Source organism: Centropristis striata, chromosome 20 (assembly GCF_030273125.1).
Source record: "Centropristis striata isolate RG_2023a ecotype Rhode Island chromosome 20, C.striata_1.0, whole genome shotgun sequence".
In the NCBI taxonomy this organism is placed as follows: domain Eukaryota; kingdom Metazoa; phylum Chordata; class Actinopteri; order Perciformes; family Serranidae; genus Centropristis; species Centropristis striata.
This window is the reverse complement of record NC_081536.1, coordinates 21,158,795-21,181,302: the sequence shown is the minus strand read 5'-3', so window position 1 is coordinate 21,181,302 and position 22,508 is coordinate 21,158,795. Positions and strand designations below refer to the sequence as shown.

At 40.1% G+C, this 22,508-nt stretch overlaps 1 protein-coding gene across 2 annotated transcripts in view; it reads right to left on the bottom strand.

Annotated features, from left to right (window-relative positions):
- The window catches only part of slc8a1b (solute carrier family 8 member 1b), a 150,234-nt gene extending 130,225 nt beyond the window's left edge, over positions 1-20,009 (bottom strand). The window contains exons 1-4 of one of the 2 annotated variants that reach the window (XM_059358833.1): positions 19,558-20,009; positions 8,286-9,211; positions 6,298-6,462; positions 1,980-2,770 (exon numbers count right to left, since the gene is read on the bottom strand). In XM_059358833.1, coding sequence (XP_059214816.1) covers positions 1,980-2,770; positions 6,298-6,462; positions 8,286-9,161 — 1,832 coding nt within the window. In that variant the 5' untranslated portion in view covers positions 9,162-9,211; positions 19,558-20,009. The remainder of the gene's footprint in view (positions 1-1,979; positions 2,771-6,297; positions 6,463-8,285; positions 9,212-19,557) is intronic. The other variant, XM_059358835.1, reaches the window with a different exon arrangement.
- Between the last annotated feature and the right edge of the window lie 2,499 nt (positions 20,010-22,508).

Below are 22,508 nucleotides of genomic sequence, written 5' to 3'. Positions count from 1 at the left end.
TGTCTGCATGTACAGCATGTGTGTGCATCTGTCGAATAACACGTTAAAAAAGGAAAATCAGCTTCAACACAGGCATCCATTTGATGGTGTTCAATTAAAACACGGGCTCTATATTAATAGAAGTCATAAGGAAAACAAATCAATATGAAACCCCCAAACTATTCAAAGTAAATCAAAAACTATGGCTGTGTTCCAAAACCCACATTTTTATATTGTTTATTATGTGGGAAAACATTTAGTATGTCCCAATTCATAGTCTATCAATTGCGAAATACCAGAATGACCTAAGCATCCAGATGTACTTTTCTGTATATAAGCCAGCACTCTTTTCTTGCTAATATGACTCACAATCCTCTGTACAGCATATATGAGGAGGGGGGTTAAAGGTCAAGGTGCAATGTTTTGATAAAGTAGTATGTTTAAATACTGCATGTGATAGTGCCTACTTGTAAGGGCAGCAGCAGTATGTACTAAAAGTAAAAAGTAAAAAGTATGAAATTTGAAACACAGCAAATGTCCCACTTGCTGTGATCCACAAAGATATATTGACATTGACAAATGTACACTGATCGAAATGCAAATATTTAGAAATGAAATTACAACAGACTCTGAATGCAACATGATGATATTGTGAGCATGATGTTGACTGTTCAAAAACATTAAATATATGATAGAATGTATCCTAATGCCAATATCAGCATTCACCTGATGCCATTAAAAGCAATTCCTATCAATTCTACAGAGCTGTGAGTCAAACACTGAGTCAACATTTGAGTCAGTGTATCATAATACCAGCTACTGTTCAGTAATGATCAAACACACACACACACGCACACACAAATATGTATTCACAGCAGTAGTTTTCACAATGAAAGATTTAAAGAACAAAAGCGGACTTTGAAATCTGGTTTTGGTTCCCGGCCAAAGTGGTCAGCATTGTACAAACATTTGGCTGATAGCTGGAGCTAATTCCCAGCGCTGTGAGTGGGTCAGGATGAAGAGTACAGTCGCCGGCTGTGAGCAAAATCACCACTGTGGTAAAAGGCCTCCTGAAACGTGGTCAAATAGCAATCACGGACCTCACCGTGAGTCACCATCAGATAATAAGGACTCGGTGTCTGGCTTAGAAGAGTTTTGAACTGTGGCTGTGGCATTTCACAGTAGGGATCCTTAAATGGAGTTTCAAGTTCTTTTCACACAGGAGAAGACATCAAAAAACGCCTCTAGCCAGCTGTGTGAGTGGTTGCTCTGGGATGTTCTCACACAGTACAAAAGCACCTAAAAGGGCAACTGGCTTATTTATTTTTTTAAAGCCAGTGTGTATCCAAATTAAGTTGACTAGATAGATGCTCCTTCTTAGCATTGCCCCGATTCCCTGCTGCTTGTTTAATTCATGTTCTGCTTCCAGCAACCAGCGCCTCTAGGTTTCCCCTAAGTGCCTTGCTTAAGGAAACTTCAAGGCTTCTCATTCAATTTTCGAACTCTGACATTCACTTTGCATTCAAGCCATCAACTGTCTGACAAATAACCCAGTTTCCCAACTTCTTGGCTCCTGCAATTCACAAGCTAAACCTACAGTGCTGACTGTACAGCAAAACAGAGTAGAAATCGATAAAACCCACAGAAGACTAAAACAGCAGCACAACAGAATCCAAAGCAAAGAGGAACGAGCAGACTGATGAAGATAAAAGAAGGGAGAGAAGTAGAAAGTAGAAAGAAGAAAAAAAAGGGGTGGGGGGCATTGTTGATTGTGTCCCCAATGAGCAGTCCGCCTCGCTGCTCATCGTGACCACCACATCACACTCACACCTTTACTTTCTCACATCATCAGCAACAACAGTTGCAACATCACACTGACACAGAGCGTGAAAAATAATAAAAAAAAACAAGCAGATGACAGTGAAGCTGGTAAATAACCGCATGAATATGATTAACAGCAGTGATTCAGATTTAAATGCAGATTGATCAAAGTTACTCACAAGATTTCGTCGTTCTGAAATTCAAGGACGCCGTGAGTGTCTTCGAAGTCCTCTCCGCCGCCACGTGCTGTTCCCTCCACCGTCTTGTACGGCAGCATGACCACACCGCGAGCCCCCGACGTTCTCAGCACCTTCACCTCCATTGCGCCGACACTCTCGCTCACGTGGAATACAGGCTCCTCAAATGTAAAGATACCGGCGTGGTCGTCATCAAAGATGGTAACGGTCGCTGTGGAGGGTAAGCCAAGACACGCCATTGAGTCCACGTGATTAGCTGACTCGCCTTCCTCGGGCTCCTCGCCTTCTGATGTCAACACCTTGACATTGGAAAGGTGAATCAGGAAGTTTTCATCCTCTTCAAAGATGTCATCATCGATGATCCCCACACGGATCTCCTTCATCGTCTCACCGGGCTTGAAGACCACCACGCCCTCGGTGAACTCGTAGTCCGAGCCGGCATTGGCCGTGCCGTCTTCCGTCCGGTACTCCACAGAAATTGTTTTGCCCAAATCGCCACCACGTCGCATCACGTTCACCGCCACTGTGCCGCAGTTCTCAAGGCACTGGTAAGAACAGGGCTCAAAAAAGATCTTAGAGATGGGGTCGTTATCGCCGACATCAGAGCGAACCTCCTGCATGCTGACAGCCTTTCGTGCCTGATCAGCAGCATGTTTCTTCAGGATGTTGCCAGCACCTGTCATCAGCCGGGTGGCCTGGCATCGGTAGAAAGCGCGGCTCTTCTGCTGCTGGCTCAGGACTTGGTAGTTGGCAAGCTCTATGAGTTGTTCCACCTAGTAAGATAAAAACATGAAAACACACACAGACGCAGTTTAATTTTTTTTTCTCCAGCAGTGGACATGGCAGTGGTTTAAAATGTTGCTCCACTTAAAAAGAAAGAAATCTAGACCTCAGACTGCTGGTGTAAAGAAAATTAATTTCTTTGACAACTTGTCAAAGAGGACATTGTTAAGCAATGAGCAAATAAATCAAAGAGATTCATCTACCTTGTCTGGTTCATACACTATACTACTCTATAAAGATAAATGACCCCTCCTAACTTCCTCCCACTATACAACAATGAAGCCAAAATATCCTGTCTGTATTATAATAATGCATTGCTATGCATGGCAAGATCTGCCGTGCAGCTAAACTGGTTGAGGTTAATGTATTGACCTTGTGATAATGGTTTGATCAGGATAGCCCATTTGTCAGGTTTCAGGTACCTCGCACTAGCATGGACGCCTGCCCAATGCTAGCACTTGATAGCTATGCGGGGCAAGTCTTGATAAGAGAAGCAATGGGATTCTTAGTAATGCTCCCCAGATAGGACGCCTGTGTCCTAATCTTGCTGGTGACATCATATGAAAGCCAGATTTTGTGCAGTAGGAGCTGCAGAATCAAGGTCCAGCCTATACACCTGCTTGACCAATCGCTAGCACAAACACACTTCCAGCTGTCAATCATGATGTCACAAACCCTTTCTATAGCATCAGTTTACTAATTAAAACTGGAATACATTATTTTTTCTAATAGGCAGACCACAAAGAAAACTGTCAAACATGTGCACAGGCACACACGTCCCCTTTAATTTCATGTCATGTCAGGGGATCCAACATGAGAAACAGTCAAAGAGCAGTGATATTACAATGAGTCATATTGTTGTAATATGATAGCTGAATAGATAGATTAGATTTATTGTTCCCAAGGGGAAATTCCTTTTCACATCACTGTACATTCAACAGATAACACAGACGCTCAACATTTACATCACACAGCACATGACATAGAAACATTACATGGCAAATAAACATCCACTCTGTGCTCAACGCGCTCTTTTGTTTAAAGAATCAATGGCTGCGGGGATCAGGATTTTTCCAAGGCGAGCCCTTTTACACCTTATAATTCTGTACCTCCGACCAGAAGGCAGTCGGGTGAGGTCCTGGTTGAGTGGATGTGTAATGTTCTCTTGTAATTGCAATGCGTGAGATGGCCCTGTTGTTCAGTTCTGTGAGACTGGGTGTTGGGAGTCCAATTATTTTGGCAGCAGTATTGGTGAGGCGTGTGGTGACTTTGGCCCGGTTGGTGACAGTTAACATGTTGAAGAAGCAGGAGGAGCAGTATATAAGGATGGGCTGGATGATGCTTTGGTATAGTAGAAGGAGAAGATGCGGGGAAACATACAGTCCTTTAACTTTACACATTGCAGACAGTCTTTGTTGGCTCCTCTTGAAGATGTCGGTGGTGTGTTGGTTGAAACCAAGTTTATTTATATGTCAACGGAGAATTTTCATTAGCAGTGTCCGCTACACTGAAGAATATGAATCAGATTATCAAAGTCTCTTTAAGGCCCTACACAGCTGTAAATAATGTGCCAAAAGATTTGATAAATACAGAAGTCCTCCTTCAACGAGAGATTCAAGGTTCAAGCCCCCGTGACAGCAACCATCCATCTACTGAGATATCCCTGAGGAAAGAACTGAATTCCTGGGTCAAGCACAGGTTTTGTCACTACTCCCTCTTAATTCCTCACCCCACGAGTGTTCCTCGTTTTCAGTAATTTTTTGGATGGAGGAGATTAATTATTTTTTTCCCAGTTGGAGAAATTAGCTGAGCTAATTAGAGCATTTATGGGTTCAAGTTTGTCATGTAGTGCACAACAGACTTCTTCTTTAAGGCTCAAATATTGATGGTGCAATCTCTCCCATTTTTCCTCGAATGGAGAAAATAGACCAGATGCCGACACCACCTCTGCAGTCTGCAGGTCGAGAGCCACAGACATCTTGCACTGCTCTTTCATTAGTCAACCTAGTGAGAGCAGCGGTGGTGGGCTGGGCGGAGGACAGATCCAGAATTTTGATATGGGAAAACTAACATATTAATTAAAAAACAAATGTATCATATTAGGGTATTTTCTTACACATTAAAATGTGTCTGAAAGGGGTATTTAAGTAGCATATAAAGTATAAGTCGTTCTAGGGGGGGGACACTATGCATATTCTGTGAGTGAGTACTTTCTCTTCTCTCTTTCACTATTGGGTCAGCCTGCAAAAAAAGGGCTTCAGTATCGACATCTAGATCACAAACAAAAATGAAGTCTAATCTAAGAGTTTAGGGACTGAATCTTTCTCAGATGTGTTACTGGTAAAATCTACAACAATAAATGTAATATCAGTGCTATGTACACTACAGCATAAAGTAAGACATGTGCCAATGTCAAAGCACTCAATGGTGCATATGACTGTGAGCCAACTCCTTGTTTTTGACAACAGGTTAATCAGACTTATTACTATTCCACATAGAGATGAGGGCATAAAAGCGTAAAAATCCTATTTTAGCAGGCTCTCATGCATGTAAGAAGAACTGCCATTTCAGCAGCATATCTTGATGCTTTAAGCTTTTGTTGAGATATTTATGTTAAACCTTGTCAAGACAATAGGAAAGGGCACTGACTAGAACAAAGCTTGCCACGCTGTATTTGGTTTCTATAATATATTGTTGTTGTTTTTTTTTTTCAAATATGTTTACAGAGGCCTGCATACCTACCACAAAGAAGATTATTTCAAGCATGCTAGTCCAATTTTACACTTCTCTTCAAGATATTAGCTCAGGTTTAGAATAACCTTTTGAGGACACATGCTTTGTACTGTATAGACACATGTTTGCACTATAAAACTCTGTTTATCATGCCTAGGGACGGGCAAGCAGTAGTATTTGTGTTCATCTTCTTTAGATATTTATTTAATGTCTGCTCAGTTTCCTTTTGCAATTTTCTTTTTCCGACGTATCATTATCAATTTACTTTGAGAGGTTGTGATGAGACCTTAGCTGCATTCATCACCATAATCACTGTGATAATGGAGGCAGATAGAAAGTGCGTCATCTGTTGCTGCTTATTTTGTCAGATCATTTCCTACACAAGATAACAGCACCGAGAAAAGCAACCACCTGAAGGCTTATACATACTCCGAAGAACAGAGAAATTTGTTCTCTCCCAGGGCTGCAGGACCAGAATGAGAACAACCTATGTTCTTATCCAGGCTCATCACATACCAACATTTTTCATGGTCCTTGACGTGAAATAATGACGCACCCTTGGCGTGTCATACCGAGGCACATTCCATTTTTTGGTTTAGTGGCTCATCAAAATAAACTTCCATGATGACAAGAAACACTTAACTTTAGGCAATAAAAGCAATTGACTACGGTTAGGGTAAAAGAACAGGGTTGGACTTAAAATAAACTATTTCACCACTCGGATGGGGTTTGCTTGACCCTTCCACGTCCCCTCCCTCCTGTCCCATTTGACTTTGTTACTCACCTCCTTGTCAGGGTGTTTCTGCTTGAGCTCCTTCAGGATCTTGGCCATGTCTCTGCGGGTCTCCTCCTCATCCAGATCCTTCTCGTCGATATCCAAACCGAGCGGACCATCCAGGAAGTCAACACCATGAGAGTTCAGCATCTTTCCATCCATCTCAATGTCCACCTTGTAACAGAAAACCAAGAAGTTTAATCCGTTTCTGGTGTCATCAGGGAGGTTTATTGAGATCAGGGTGAGTAAGAATAGCCTGTGATAACTAGGCAAGCAAGGATAAAAAGTGTAGTTGCTGTGAGTTATATTCAAAGTCATGTAAAGAAATATACAGTATGTGTGACTACAACTACTACAACATCTAGCATCAGCTATTCGTAGCTTGGATATGTTGACAATATCTCAGCCATTTGTTTCTCTCAGACTCAAGAGCTTGTTTTGTAATTAATTGAAAGTCCATTTCCTCCGAGTACAGCTTCATTGATGAAATGTCTTTTAGCTCCTTAAGCACGATGGCAATTTAAAACTTCTAAATTATTAGGCTTTCCCTCGGGGACACTGTTGGGTTTGATTCAGTGATTTCTTTTAGCCAGAAGTTGAGATGAAAGTGCTCTTCATGTACTAATGGAGCACTGATTCGTAATAATCTCATCAAACATTGGGGAGAAATAGTAGCACTAGTCATTTTTGGAAGACGAGACTCTGAGAGAATCTAAATTAACTGAGTGGTTAATAAATGTACCCTACACCACAATACTGAACATTTAATTAGATTTGTGCAATGCACTGCAAAGGACATAACACAAAACATCAGATTGTAATCAAGACAGGAAATTAAAAAGTGACAATACTAAAAAGTATCTGTGTGTGTGTTTGCAATAATATGCTTCATGGCATGAGTTTACCTTGGCAGAATTCCATTCAGTAATACAGATAATTGTTTCAGATACATGTTACTCATGAACTCACTTCCGCCTACATAGGGTGTCTTATCAGCTCCTTTGTTTTTTTCCACCGCATGTTTGGATGAGGACAGCTTAATTAATTTCTACTGGGCTGCAGTTCTCTAACTGATAAGCCTTCGGGAAAGAGTTCCCAGCATCACTGTTATTTAGAGGACAATAATGGAGGAATTCTGATATAAATATTTCATGACATATTATTACATTTTTCTTTCCTTACTGCTTTTCAATTATAAAATATAAAATGTTTAAGGATGTTACTAGAAATTGTATCATTTCTAAAAGTAAAAGTTCAAGCTATTGTTGTAATTGGCATAACATCTAATAACTGTAGTTTAATCAGGTTGAATTGGCTGATAGTCAACTATTTGGGGTTTACCCTTAGAAATCACTGTACTAACCAAAGTGATTGATGAGATCTGCGATTGAGGTTAAATTTACTTTAACAAAGTTCAACAGAACAAGAAATTAGTTCAATTCAGTCCCATGATTTGAACTACTTTATTTGGAGGTGAAACCCAAAGTAGGCAAACCTGTAATGAGGATAGTATCCCTAATTACACAGGAAAATTGTTCATGCACAAAAAATGGAAAAGTATGGTAGGTTGAAGTTGGATCAGGGAGACATTCTATACATTTGGAAATGGATAGTTTAGGTAGCCTAACCATCAGGTTCTATCTTCTCTTTGTTGTATATCTCAATGTCTCTCACCCTGTCTGACAATTTTAAAAATATGTTACCACATTCCTGATGGTGGCGTGCACAGACGCTGCAGCTCAGAGCTCTTTCATTCAGTTTATTTTTGTTCTAAACCTAGATTTCAGCACTTTACTTATAAAATAATTAAATACCATCTCTGAAGCCTATTTAGTGCTGTATGAAGCTTTTATCATGTGTGGATAATTAATCCTGTAACTATTCCAGCTGCAGCTGCAGGAAGCTTTGCTGTAACAGTAATACGAACAAAGTATTGTGAATTTTAGAAATAGAAGTATCAGTAACTTTAGTAGTAGTGCGATTTCCTCTGAGAATACCTTGGAAGGAAGAGGACGGTCTCCCTCGGTCTCGATGATCATGCCACGCTGCTTGCCAGTGCGGTAGCGCTTGTACACGTACTTGTAGAACAGCAGGCGGCGGTCAGCCACCCAGGCGAACAACACACAGATGGGGAAGAAGAAGAACGTGAGCAGCGCCTCCCACACCTGCACAACGCCAGGGGAGATCACAGACAGGATCAGGTAGAGCCAAATGTAGGCGAAGATACTCCAGGTGGCCGTGACGAAAAAGACGCGCAGGTGCTTGACTTTCCTTGTCTCGCCGTCGGGCACGACGTACACACAAAGCCCAATGATGACAAACATGTTGAATGCCGCAGAGCCGACGATGGTGGCGGGGCCCAGTGTTCCGGCATTAAACCCGTGACCTATGACTTCTATGACGGACAGGAGAATCTCCGGAGCCGAAGAACCCAGAGCCATGAGAGTGAGATTAGAGACGGTCTCATTCCAGATCCGAACGGTGGTGGTGGTGGTTTCCCCATTGGGTTTCTTGATGGTGATCTCCTTTTCCTGTGACGTGATGACCTCTATCGATGCCATAAAGCGGTCTGCTATGATTGACACACCCAGGAACATGTAGACCAGAGCCACAAAGTAAACTGTTGCTCGGGCCACTTTGTCACCAAATGATGGGTTTTGGGGCTCCCAAATAGGTAGAACCACACCTCTTGCACACTTCTCCGGCTTGCTGCATTCAGTTTTATTGGTGGACACGGCAGAAACTGAGCTACCCAAGTTGGGCTCAGGGGGACCGCTGGCCAATGAGGGATGGAACTCGAGGAGGAGAATCACCGTGATGACTGCTAGCCTCAGAGCGGGGGACAGACGGGAGGAGCGATCCCAGCGACCCATGGTGACCGACGTCCGGTACTGGAGGGTGACAGTTAATGAGGATGTTGAACCTTTAGAGAGAAGAGAGAAGAAGAATTCAGATGAGACCATCACAAACATAATGAATGTTGGATGAAAGGCTGAGGTTTGATTCTCTACTTGAGTTTAGATGTTCGCTCCAATCACTTATTCATAATTTCAAGATTCACCGTGACATATTTAGCCAGCGTATACTGCAGTCCTTTGGGTTAAATCTGCTGCAGGTGTAATGGCAGATATGACTTTATAATATCAATAAACTCATAACACCTCATGATGTATAGTAAAAAAATGTACATGAAATAAACCTCTGTGTATGATTTATTATTATAAAATATACTAATAATGTATCATAATCTGCTATAATCTGCAATAACCATGAACATGTATAATTACTTATAAGGTCGAGTATCATAATACTTAATGTTAATTTCTGGCCACTTACTGACATTGCTTTTGCAAGACCATCTATAATGCATTATAAACATACTTATAATACTTATATAGGGTTATAATTAGCCTAATTCCCTATATAAACCTATAAACACAATATACTGCATTATAGAAGTGATTATAATGCATTATAACAGTACTATAATGTCTTACAACTATAGCAAAAAAAATTCTGAGCAGCAGTTATGAAATATTATGATACTTGACCTTATAAGTCTTTAAAAAATGCTTTATAATGTGTTAGGAATATTGTTTTAAAGCATTATAAATATTTATGAGTGCTTCTTACTAAAAATGCATTGTGATTAGCAGATTACAATGCATTATAAGTATGTCTATAATGCATTATAGACATCTCACTTCTAACCAACTGTCCCAATCATCTCACATATGACGATGTAACAGACAACATGATTCTGTGTTGCAGCATAAGAAAGTAATAATAACAATTTAGTTTAGAAAGCATGCGAGAAACGTCTTTGGTTTATATATTTGTTTAACTTCCAGTAAACACTGAGGCAGTGAAAGGTCAAATCTGCATCTGTCTGAAAACGCCACCTCTGCAGACGTATGAACACTGCGGTTACTCACTTTGAGGCATAAAGAACCTTAAAAACACAACATCAAAAAAATAAAAACATATGTTTCAGGTAAGATGTTTGCTTAGCTGTTTAGGGGGAGCAAGTTCAAATAACCACGCCAAAGATAAACTTTAGCTCCTGAGCTCAGCACTATAGATTCCCAAGGAGCAGCTTCTGAAATCTCCCTGCCACATTCCTGCAGCAATAATACGCTGCTGTTCCTCATGCAGCCCGGCCAGGAGTGATAACGGCCCTGTTGACTTCTGTCAACTACACTGGCTTTAAAATTAGGTTACTGTAGTCAGACAGCTTTGGATCAGACAGGACATCTCTTGAAGGTACATTATAGTCCAAATTGCATTTTTTTAAATTGTCTGGTAAGATAACGGAAAGTTGCTGAAATAAAAATGTGCAAGTCGTGAACACCCATATACTCAAACAATGGCCTCTAAAATGATCCCAAAATTTTACCAGGCTCTCCTATTTTATGGAAGTCAATTAATTTGTTTTTATATGTTTAATTCAACTTATCTAATCCAGTTATTGGTTTATAACTATGCAAACTGTTAGAATTGCACATTTTCTATGTTTACGCTGTTTTAACAGCATTTTAAGTTCAGTGAGGAGTATTTTTGCCTTAACTAGGCCACTATCTGAGAGACTATGAAATCCCAACTCTGACTTCAAATCCTTCATTCAGTTTCCACGTGATTGCTTCCACAAAAACATAAAAAGAGGCAATACTGAATCGTAGAGGAAACATAATCAGCCAAGAATTAATTTCAAACAAACACATCCCCGTAGCCCAGCACATATTCAGCGCAGTTACCACATATAACAACCTAATTGCACATTGTTGGGTCATTTTCCATGGGGATAATCATCCATCTGTACAGAATCTGAATGATTATGAGACTAGTCCATGCATAGTTCTCCTCACATTTTTGTGTAATTTAAATTCTTTGCTCCTTATATGAGGATGTGCAAGTCAATTCATACAGGCAGAGTAATAAACATAATGATAAACTTTATAGATCTCCTTTCAAGCTCGATTAAAAGTTACTTTAGTGAAAAGGAATAAAATGCAGATTTAACACTTTTACTGACTGTTTCAAGCGGAATTTGACCACAATTTTCTAAAACGTGCATCACATCCTCTCCTGGAGTTTTAGGGGATATAATGGAAAATGCAAATACTCCTTTCAGTGCTGACACAACAGAGTGACCAGACAGATTTTGAATGTGTGTGCACATGTATTCTCTACGCAGCTGATACGCTCAAATTGTATTTTGTTTTAACACCATGTGGTCTAGTATGCATGGCTCAGTGTATAAAATAGTAATGCTTTGGATCATATGTACATGTATCTATTGTTGTCTTGTCCTGTTGTAGAGTTATGCAGTCGGTGGGTCATTACTGCATCATTAGCATGTTTAACATCATCCATATCTGTCCGCCCAACATACATGATGTTGGTCCCCTCTTTCCTCACCCTCACATCCATTACTCAGGAACAAACTTTTACCCCTCCGTATAGTGAAAGCATTGTTGCGATAGTAATCCTTTAAATCAGGATCAATAACAAGACCTAAGACCCAAAACGAAGATCAGCTTAGAACTCTCCGCAAACAAGCTCCTTCCACATTCCTGTATGCCAACATCCATTTCCCGATAATTAATTGTTCACACATCTACATGCAGACACAGCACAATTTACCCAACATCAATAGTTACATCAGTACTTTCCTGTTTTTCCTCCTGCCACAATACTCATTATAGATGAAGCTGTAAATCCCCTAACAATATGAATCACATTTCCTCTCACATTATATGCAGTGAGGCTCAGGAGCCGTCGGGCCCTGACACTATTTAAAGCTAAATGAACAACACAGAATCCATTTCCACAGGGGATGTAGCCGACGTGTGAATGTTCATTCAATATATTACACATACTGTAGAAAGTATGTGTGTGCTGTGGCTAATGTTGTTGACTACTGCTCAGTTACTGTTTCATACATAATCAGTCCAACTAAGGTGAATTTTACAGTAAATATTTGTGTTAAATAAGTGTGATGAGTGTTTAGTTTGGCTGCTTTATTGGTGTGTGCTGAGTGGGCTCAGCTGTGGTGAGAGAGCTTTTTGCTCAAATGTTAAGAAAATCAATTCCAAACAAAATTACACATCTACTTAATTAAACTTCAATTTAGTACACTCATAACCAAACATTTTCCCCAGGCTAATGTGATACAGAAGCTCTTTGCCTTCTCTGGCCTTCTTGTGTGGCCGCACAAGGCTTTGTGTGGCATTTCTAAGTGATCAATAATTCAGTGTGCTCTGGGATTTGGTAGATTTCACTTAAGGATGTCATTTTTTCTATTGGGCTGATGGCTAAAGAGCATGTTCTCCATGCAGCTGTTCTCTACGGTAAATAATAATTAGATTTCTGGTGCTTCTCTGGATAAAATCTAGGAAAAGGGAAACCGTTGGAGCAGTTAACGCAATATTTTAAATATAGGACTAGTTAAACAGAAATGGATGAGGGGTTGTGTAAAAAATTACATCCTAATAAAATGCACATCTAAAGACTGGACAGCCCCTCTAACTGGCATCCTTGCTGTGACGCAGTGCAGCTCATAATATCAACACTTTTACTTCTTCGTATAATTTCTAAAGAAGAAATTCTCTAGAATCTAATAGATTCACCACAGCTAGTAAAAGTGTCAATTTATACCTCACGCTTTATATCCTTTCTGTGTGTCTGCTATTTCAAACAGCAGCTAATACCAAAAAGTACATTTTTCGTTAAGTTTTTCATATTGTGAATATGCTGCATGATATGCAGGACAAGTCTTGTAGGAATAGTTCTGGGAAATACACTTAGTGGTTGTTAGCTTAGCATAAAGACTAGAAACATGTTTGCAAAAAGTATTGAGAAAAGCACCTCTAAAACTCTCCAATTAACATTATACATCTAGTTTGTTTAATCAGTGCAAATTGTAGAATACAATTTAATGTGCAAGAGATGCATTGGTGCTTAGAAGACCTTGTTTTATACCAAATCACGGAGAGGCATTTTAATTCTCACAGCCTTTATTGCCAATTATCCCATTCTTCCCTCTGCAACTATCCCATCAAACGATAATCAAAGTTGATTAAATTTATTGGCACGGTTTTGATGCACCCGTGACCCTGAACAGGATAAATGGGAAAATAAAATGAATGAGTAAGTTAATAATTTGAAATGACAATGTCATGGGAGGTGCCACAGTTCCCGCACAAACAAATTGAGGTTGCAGTGCCTTGTAGAAGGCTGTTTTCTAAGTAAATTGGTTATTTTCAAGCTGGTTTGGGGATAAAAACCAGCAATGCACCATTTACAAGCCATCATCATTTCCTTTCTGCAGCCATGTGCATCTCAGAGTTCTTACCACAATACAGGGAAGGGTTCAAAGTTGGTTAAAATGGTGCATGTTTTACTATAAAACTGTGTTTTTGTGTACCTAATATAAAAAAACAAGTATTAACCCAGAGTCAGTGCTCCAGTTTGTGCTCCTTGCTCTCTTGCCACCACCTTGCTTAAAATTCATCCTCACGAACAAAAGTCCTTGATAAAGCTTGCTCACACAATCCTGATTGCTTTACACTTTATCAGGAGATAACACTTCAGTGAATTGAGATCATTACCTGCTCTGTTTATAGTTTAGTTTTGCTGTACGACTGCAAAATATATCCTGCGGGAATGACGAAATGCAGCCGTTCCATCTCTGTATGAGAATCATTACCGGCTATTTGATAAAGGAAAAATTGATGCCCTGGCTGGTATCAGCCCCAAACTCAAGGGTGTAAGCTTACGTGTCGGTCGTTAACACTAGAGAGGCTTCGCTGCTGAACAGTGGCTGCTATTTTGGATTTCGTAATTGAACTATCAGGTTTCAGAGCATCCCGCCATGATTTCCCCTAGTGTTATGACCTCAAAAACTTGGCTCCATTTCAAGAGGAACACAACATGAGACAAGCCAACGCAGCTTCAGAAAAAAGGCAGACACACACATGAACTGGACCTCTGAATCCTCCTCCCCAGAGGCAAAAACAAAAGCACAATACATAAAGTTAAGAAAACCAAAACCATGTGCTGCACTGAGTCTAGCTGCTCCCTCTCTGCCCCAATACTGTCATTCCTTGGGAGGCAGTGAAGACAGCACCCAAAGGTGCCAAGAAGGCAGCTGATTAGACCAAGAGGCAACAGGGAAAAGAGAGAAAGGGGAAGACAGGTGAGTGACATGAATCCACTTTCTGCATTAACCACTAAAGTCCATTATTCAGTTAGAGGTGATATTGTGGTAAAATAACTTAAAGATGAGCAAATGTTAAACATGCCAACAAAAATAAACCCATGTGTTGCAGGAGAATACAGAGAAATGCCTCAGCCTTTCCGAGATTCAGTTCCCTCACTACGGGGCAAGAGGCGATGATAACAAATGTAAAACAGTGACTGAAAGAGTGACAGAGAAATATGGAAAAGTAAATAGTAAGGACAGAGGGAGGGATGTAAAGAGAAAGACAGGCTGAAGGAGAGGGATGTAATATAGGAAACAGGGTGAAAGGGCAGAGGCAGATGGAAAGAAAAAGGGAGTACATGATCGGAAAGAGACATGTAACCTAATATAGTCTCACCTCCCCTTATACAAGTAAACCAAAGGGATATTCCCCTGTAATGTGTGTGTGAAGGCAATGCCAGATATGCGCGCACACACACACACAAACACAAACACACACACACACACTAGCCCCTGCAAACAACTGAAGATTAATGGTCCGTGTTTACCGTCATTAGAGTGATGTTGAGCTCTTTTAGCCTGGATCTGTCTTGCAGCCAATCCTCAGGCCAAGATATCTTGTCATATTATTACACTTGGAGTGGAGAAAATGATCAGATTGGCACTGTAATGCACAGGGCTATTTGCTACTGACTGTCACTCTGTCTTTCCGTCGACATTATCTGCACCTCTGTCTATCTATCCGGGATGAGACGAGGGACAGGAACACGCGGGAGAGCAATGATGAGATATGGGAAATGAAGAAGAATTAGGGAAAAAAAACATTAAGAAACTTAGAAGTCAAATAAATCACTTCCCTTATCTCCAGCACTACATTCATTCATGGTAGAAGAACTCGCCAAAGGCAAGCAATCATCCTCAAACTAACCATTTAAGCACTCCTTCTAGGGGTGGGTGTTATAATCTGTATGAATGAGATTTTTTCAGCATTCAACAACAACATGTTACATGCCACTGGCAAACTGTCAGAGCCTCACAGAAGCTTCATGATTTCCCCGCCTTCTTGTTCTCTAAAAGCTCATGAAGCACGTATCAAGTCTTCCATATAGTCAATACGGCAAATGATTATGTTTAGTATGACAAATCCACAAATAGTTATTGTCCCCTCAGCTCATCATTTTGGTTTAAAGGGCAACAAGTTTGCTGTTTCGGTTGACTCTCTCCACTCTTATCAACCCTTTTTCAGCACAAGAAGGCAGCTATATCAGCAAAAAAAGGTTTGATAAACCCCCTATAAACACCAAACTGCTGACAGACAAAGTTAGCATCTAGCTGGTGAACAAAATAAAGACTTTAACAGTATAAGACCCAGTTGTTTCCATCAGGAGTTGGTGGGGACCAAAACAGAGCAAGAAGCCAACAGTCCAATATTACATTATGGCCGTATCAACGATAATAACATAATAATATTGTCTTAAGGCATGTATTCATCTTTTTATATTCAACAGAAAACCACAAAAATCAGCAGTTTCCAATAAACTAAGGGTTTAAAGAGAGAGGGGCTCCGAAACAAACATTTACAGGCTATATAAATTATGTCTTGCAAACTCTGTGCTCATGCTTTTCATCATCTATGCTACACTACTTTATGCATTGCATGTAACCTTGTTTGGTTTCATCCATATTTTATCACTGAGCCCATTACTGTAGTTGTGGGGGTTGTGCCTACTTCTCTGTACAACCTCTGCAAGGACAAAAGATTACTTTATACGCAGTTATTCAAATGCTTGTTAAGACATGTATGTTTTTTCAAGGCGGAGACTGTTGGCCAGAATGAGGTCATATTAACAATGATCATTTTCTATTACCTCATCAAGTTTTCCTTTGTTAACCTGGTGAAACAGCGCCCTCCTGTTTTTGTGCTATAAGGTTTTCGCATTTCTGCCAGCAAATCTTATCCACTATCATGTGCAGTATCAAACACAGTGTACCGGCCATTAAAGGCTGCCAATATTCTCAGTTACTTGCTGATTTCTTTACTATGCTTTTACTAAGATTACCATGACAATGATTTATTTGTATACTGTGAAATAAGTAATTGAGCCAACGTGTCAATTTGACAGGGTTAGTGGTTTGTTCCCCTATTCTACACATCCTTGCTAACGATGTACAATATATACATCCTGTATACATCCGACAGTTTACTGTATTAACCTAAAAGATTTGCACATATCAACCAATCAACATGGCTAGAAGTGACTTATGCTGGGTGGTAAGTTTGCAGAGAACCAATCAATCTGCATATTGATTTCCAATAGATAAACTCTTCCTCTGGATTTGACACTAGTGGCTACCTTTTAGCTTATTAGCTAATGAATTATATGATGGAGGTCATAGTTTCAGTAATAGCTACCTTCACTGCATTCATACAGTATTCACAATGCCATATTGTATACTGAGGCCTCATAACAATAGTTGCATTTAAGAAACTGTGTGAATTAATCTAGATTTCAAATACATTTTAAATAAATATTTCATAACTAAAAAAGAATTAAAAGTGCACTCACTACAAGGTTGCAATTTAACCACAGCAAGGTCAGCAGCTATTTTGCATTTCCTTCCTATTTTCACTTCACTTTTCATTAGCAGAAGCATTACCTGACCTGTCCTTGTCATGAAAGAAAACTGTTTACTGTAAACTAAGTGAACAGGGTCCCTTTCACAGATAGAAGCAGAACAACTTGAACAAAATCATAGTGTGTCGGAACATAAAATCTGTCTTTACCGATTGGGGCGATGTTGGCTTGGGGATATTACATTGATGCTCAATCTTATAAATTACCTATAGAAAAATGAATGGATCTTTTCCATCACTATGAATAATTAGTGAGGGAAATCGATAAGGGGTGTCGCTATACACTGGCATTGACAATAACTTTGATATTTTAAAAATGTTTTAATATTGATACTGTGTAAAAAATCAAGCACCTCTTAAATGATTTCTGTTTCTTTGCCAAAAAACGAGAAAATAACGTACACTAAACACATTAAAATATAATTTTTTTTCTCGCAAATGTCCTATAGTTATTGCGATAATATCGTTATTGTGAAGTCTTTTGGCCATGATAAACTTGTAGGGAAAATCTGATATTCTGACAGCCCAAATATGGATTCATTCAGGTTACCCTAACCAAAATGTAAAAATAAAGACATTTTTTATCATAACCACATAACAACCCTAAATTTAACTAAGTCAGCCTCGCAGCAATCTCAGTGTTATGATGGAAATAGAATCTCCAGGAATGTTAGAAATGCCAAAAAAAGAAGAAATCTGTTACTGGAGATTTGGCAGCAAAACATTTATAGAAAACCCAATGCTACAATTCATATACCATGTAGTATATATATATATATATATATATATATATATATATATATATATATATACCACACTGTGTTATTCTGAACTTGCTTCTGCTAGGTTGAAGCTTAGCCTCCTCTCCGCCATTTACCACTGACTTATTTAAAACATAGTGACCCTGCAGTACTGTAGCAGCTTCATGTCTGCAGAAAGCTGTGCGCCTGTGTGTGTTTGTGTGTGTGTGTGTGTGTGTGTGTGTGTGAGTGTGTGTGTGTGTGTGTGTGCGTGCGTGTGATAGTCTCTCCTCAAGCAGGTTAACAGGCCTAATCACTGATCGATCCCAGACCTGCTGAGATATGACCTGAATTTAACGTCAGATATGAAAAAGGGGTCTTTTTTTTTTTTTTTTTTTTTGAAAAACACATCACTTATGTTAATCTGAACCAGTTTTATTGTGATGCCTAAAATGCAGCCTCACCACTGCATCGCCACGAGATGTTATATTTCATCAATAACCAACTGCACCACTGCTGGAAGGTAAATAAAGCAGTAAAGACTTCTGGCTGCGTTTCAGTTTTTTCATTGTCGTAAATAAATATTTCATACCATGCACAGTTGATGAGCTACAGTTCCTCTGTGTCCGACTCCAGTCAGCTGGAAAAAGATTGCCTGGAAAGCCTTGATGGTACCTGTCTGATGTGCCAAGCACTCCTCACAAGACGGAGCGTTTGTAGTGTCACATCAGGAGAATGAAAAGCCGCTGTCTGCTGCCTCCTCTAATATTAAATGTGCCAGTTAACTGGTATTTGAAGCCATGCTACTGTTTCATATAACACAGCAGACAGAAAGTAAAATAAACCTTTGTCATTGGATTTAAAACTGAAAATCCAGTTCCAACGCTGCATTGAACCCACTCAAACTCAACTACGGGGTCCGGGCTCAATTTTTTTCCTCAACCTGCTCTGCAATGATGTGCAAAGGAACCATATCAGCACTGCACAGTTTGGCAGAAAAGGATAGGGCACGTGCATAATTGCGCAAATGTGGCCATCAATGAGCTTTAAGCGTCTGGATCATTCCCTGCAAGGATTACTATCTCTAAGGGGAAATGTAGCCTGTACTGCGCATGTTTGTCACCCAACTTCCACATTGAAAGACTATAAAAAGGGTGCGAGCTCGGTTATCTGAACGTGCTCTGCATCCTTAATCATTATTCCTCTAGAAATAAGGGAGCCAGGCGGTCGGACTTAAACATGGGAGGGAAGGAGGGTGGAGGGCAGAAAGAGGGGAAAAAATGCAGCCCCCAGTGAAGGAAAGCAGCCTCCGGATCCTGAACCGGTTGCTCATTTGAATGAAACACATATTACAAACCACCGCACCCAGTGGTGTCTAAACCTCTCTATAAATCTCCAAACCACAGAGGTGGAGAAGCGCAGTGTGGAGAGCGTGGTGCGGGAGGATGAGGTGAGGAAACATCGTCTCCACATCGCATCCAAACCCTTCCGACGCATGGTGCTTTCAAGTCTCCAATCGGCGGCTCCATGAGGCGACACAGTCCCCTTTGCATCCCATTCACCCCACCTCCTTCCCTCCAAAAAAAACTTGCTTTCACCAGACAATGCGGCGACACAGAGGCAAAGACCCCCAGCGTTCATGATTGTTATCCATGCTGAAAACGTGCCCAGAAAGCTGCTGAATATCTTACCTTTTTATCCAGTGAGTGTCCGGAGAAGACAGCCAGTAGTAAAAGCAGCGCTGTAGCTCTACTAGTATCAATACAAGGAGTGAGAGGAGGAGTAGTAGTAGTAGAGGTAAGCCAGTAGTGGGGAATGGTAATGGAGACCCGGGGAGCTCTTATACGCCAGCCAAGGCGGCGTATCCACCGACCGAGACGCACAAAAGAAAGGGAGAGGTGTCCGGATTCCCATGCACTGACAGTTTTTTATTTGTTGTTTTCTGCTGTTGCCTACTCCTCGTTTCCATACAGCGCGACCTGTACGACCTGTATGATCGGATGACCGGAGCGGCGCTTCATCAGCAAACCCGCATTTGTTGGGACGAGGCGCGCAGTACGGAGGACTTCTTCCTCATTCTTCCCTTCCCGTTCCCCCTCTCGCTCAGTGCAAGCGCAAGAGAAGAGAGAGAGAGAGAAAGAGAGAGAGAGAGAGAGAGAGAGAGAGAGAGTACGAGAGTGAGTGAGAGAGTGTGTCTTTGCGGGTCTCTACTTCGTCTGCTCACACACCGACTGAGGATCATCTCGCCCCCTCCTTCTCTGTGTGTGTGTGTGTGTGTGTGTGTGTGTGTGTGTGAGACACTTCTGTCGTTGTGTGCGTAAATCACATATAGGCTATCTTGCTTCTCTTCTCTCTCTCTCTCTCTCTCTCTCTCTCTCTCTCTCTCTCTCTCTCTCAGACTCAGACACACACACACACACACACACACACACACACAAACTTGCTAGCGTTACCCAGTTTTTAGCCGCTTTACCCCCTCTTTCGGGTCAATTTCAATGCATTACTGAAAATAGGCTACATTGTGAATCCAGAAACATGTCGCATCCCACTCTCTCTATCTGAGCATGTCTTCTTCATTCATTATGGGGAGCGTACGAGGTGGATTATGTTATAAAAACCTACGATTTGTTGAATTCTTGTTATCTTTGCTATGCGATAAAAAATGATTGTTTCTGATTGACTGGCAGGTGATAGTTTGATGAACTAAACTAACGACGTGACAAACCTGAGCTCCACCTCCAATATTTAGAAAATGATTATTAGAATAAACACATCACTTTGTGAAGTGATCACTTTGAGCAAAGAAAGTGCAAGATATATAACTAAAAAGTTCATTTTATCTTTGACCTTTTGAAATATGGTCACATAAACCTCAACAAGAAATAACTTCAAATGTGGAAAACTGAAATCCAACTATAAGACGGAACTCAACAACAAAGTTTAAGTACACAGCATATTTTTTCTGTACTTAAACAGCTGTGTTATAATTGCAGTCATGCACACAGGGCTGATCCAATATGAAAAAATAATGGATCTGGTTTTGCCTCAACTAACCCTAAAGCTCAACATTTACTGTATCTTGTAACATCTACATCACCATTATGTGTTTTCAATGATTGCAAAAATACATTTTGAGGGGAGGAAGAGAGAGACACAAAGTGAGGGAGAGAGAATAAGAAAAAAGTCAGGAAAACAGTAAAAAAAAAAGAGACACATTAAGAGTCACAAAAAAACAAGCATTGACTGACTGATGACCACCGTATTACAGACTGACACTGTAAAGTAACACCACTTGTTAAAGAGCAGAGCACCATTATGTTACCATCTTGCACAGTTAAAGACACCCTGTGGAGTTCTCGTAAACAAACAGAAATTAAGTCTACATTGAGTGTTTCTTAGTGTGTGTATCCTTAAGTGTCGAATCCATTTTCTTTCCAATAAAAAATTGCAAAGCCAATTTAGCCTTTTAAATTCTGTATTATTTACAGCCATGTTTACTTTTTGCCTTCCCTGCCTTTCCTGGCCATTACTGCCACCTGTCTGACTCACACACACACACACACACACACACACAGACACACACAACAACTCCACAGAGCTAATCAGAGATCAAAACCTCCACAGGGCACCATATTAACATGCTAAACACCGTTTGAAAATGTTTTACTTGGGCGACTACCCCTTGCAAAAAAAATCACTGCCGCAGACAGCAATTACCCATACCTGTTCCAACACACAGTGAATGACTGAAATACAAACAAAATAAATTCCTTCAAACGTTAAATAACATAAAAATAAAAAACACACAATTGGGTGTGTTTACCTCCAAATGATAATCAAATCTGCTTCCACTGTTTGATGTATATTTTGTTAGTATAGCAGCAAATAAAATGAATCGAGAGAACATCTACAATTAGGTATGCTTATTATATTCATTCATATTATATTTAATTTGGTGTAATTAATCATTAAGTAATATAAGTTTGGGTGCATTCATTCAAACATTTTTATATTAATAATAATAATAATAATAATAATAATAATGTATGCACTGGTTAAAACAGAAACAAGCATCTACATGTGTGTATTTTATAATGTAAGAGAATATGCAATTATATAACCATTTATCACACATATAACAGCACTGCAGGTACACTGTGACTTAGACAAGATTTAATTGTACTGGTATCTATACAAACCACTAAACAGTAGTGGTGTCTAAGCACATGTACTACAAACAAATCTTTGTCAACAATTTTTAAAAGTGAACCGATCACACTAAATCACCATTGGCGAGTCGCTTTCATCAGTGGAGCTCCTCACTGGTGACTGAGAGCATCCTTGTCAGCTCAGCTGTGATTGTTCCTTGTGAAAAGCCAACTAAAGACGGCAAAACAACAGAAACCATCATAATCTGATAACTAGGGCTGCTGAGCTGATAACCTTATGTGCAGTCCTCCTACTATGTAGGTACTGAACTGAACTTGATAGCTATATATTGCAGACACCTATCTTGTAGAGGAAAGACCAGCCTTCTAAGAACTGGTGGTGAAATAGTTGGTAACAGGCAGACGACCAAAATAAATCCAAAAGTGAGAAGACAAACAACAAAACTGCAGCAGGAAATCCAGAGAGTGGAAAT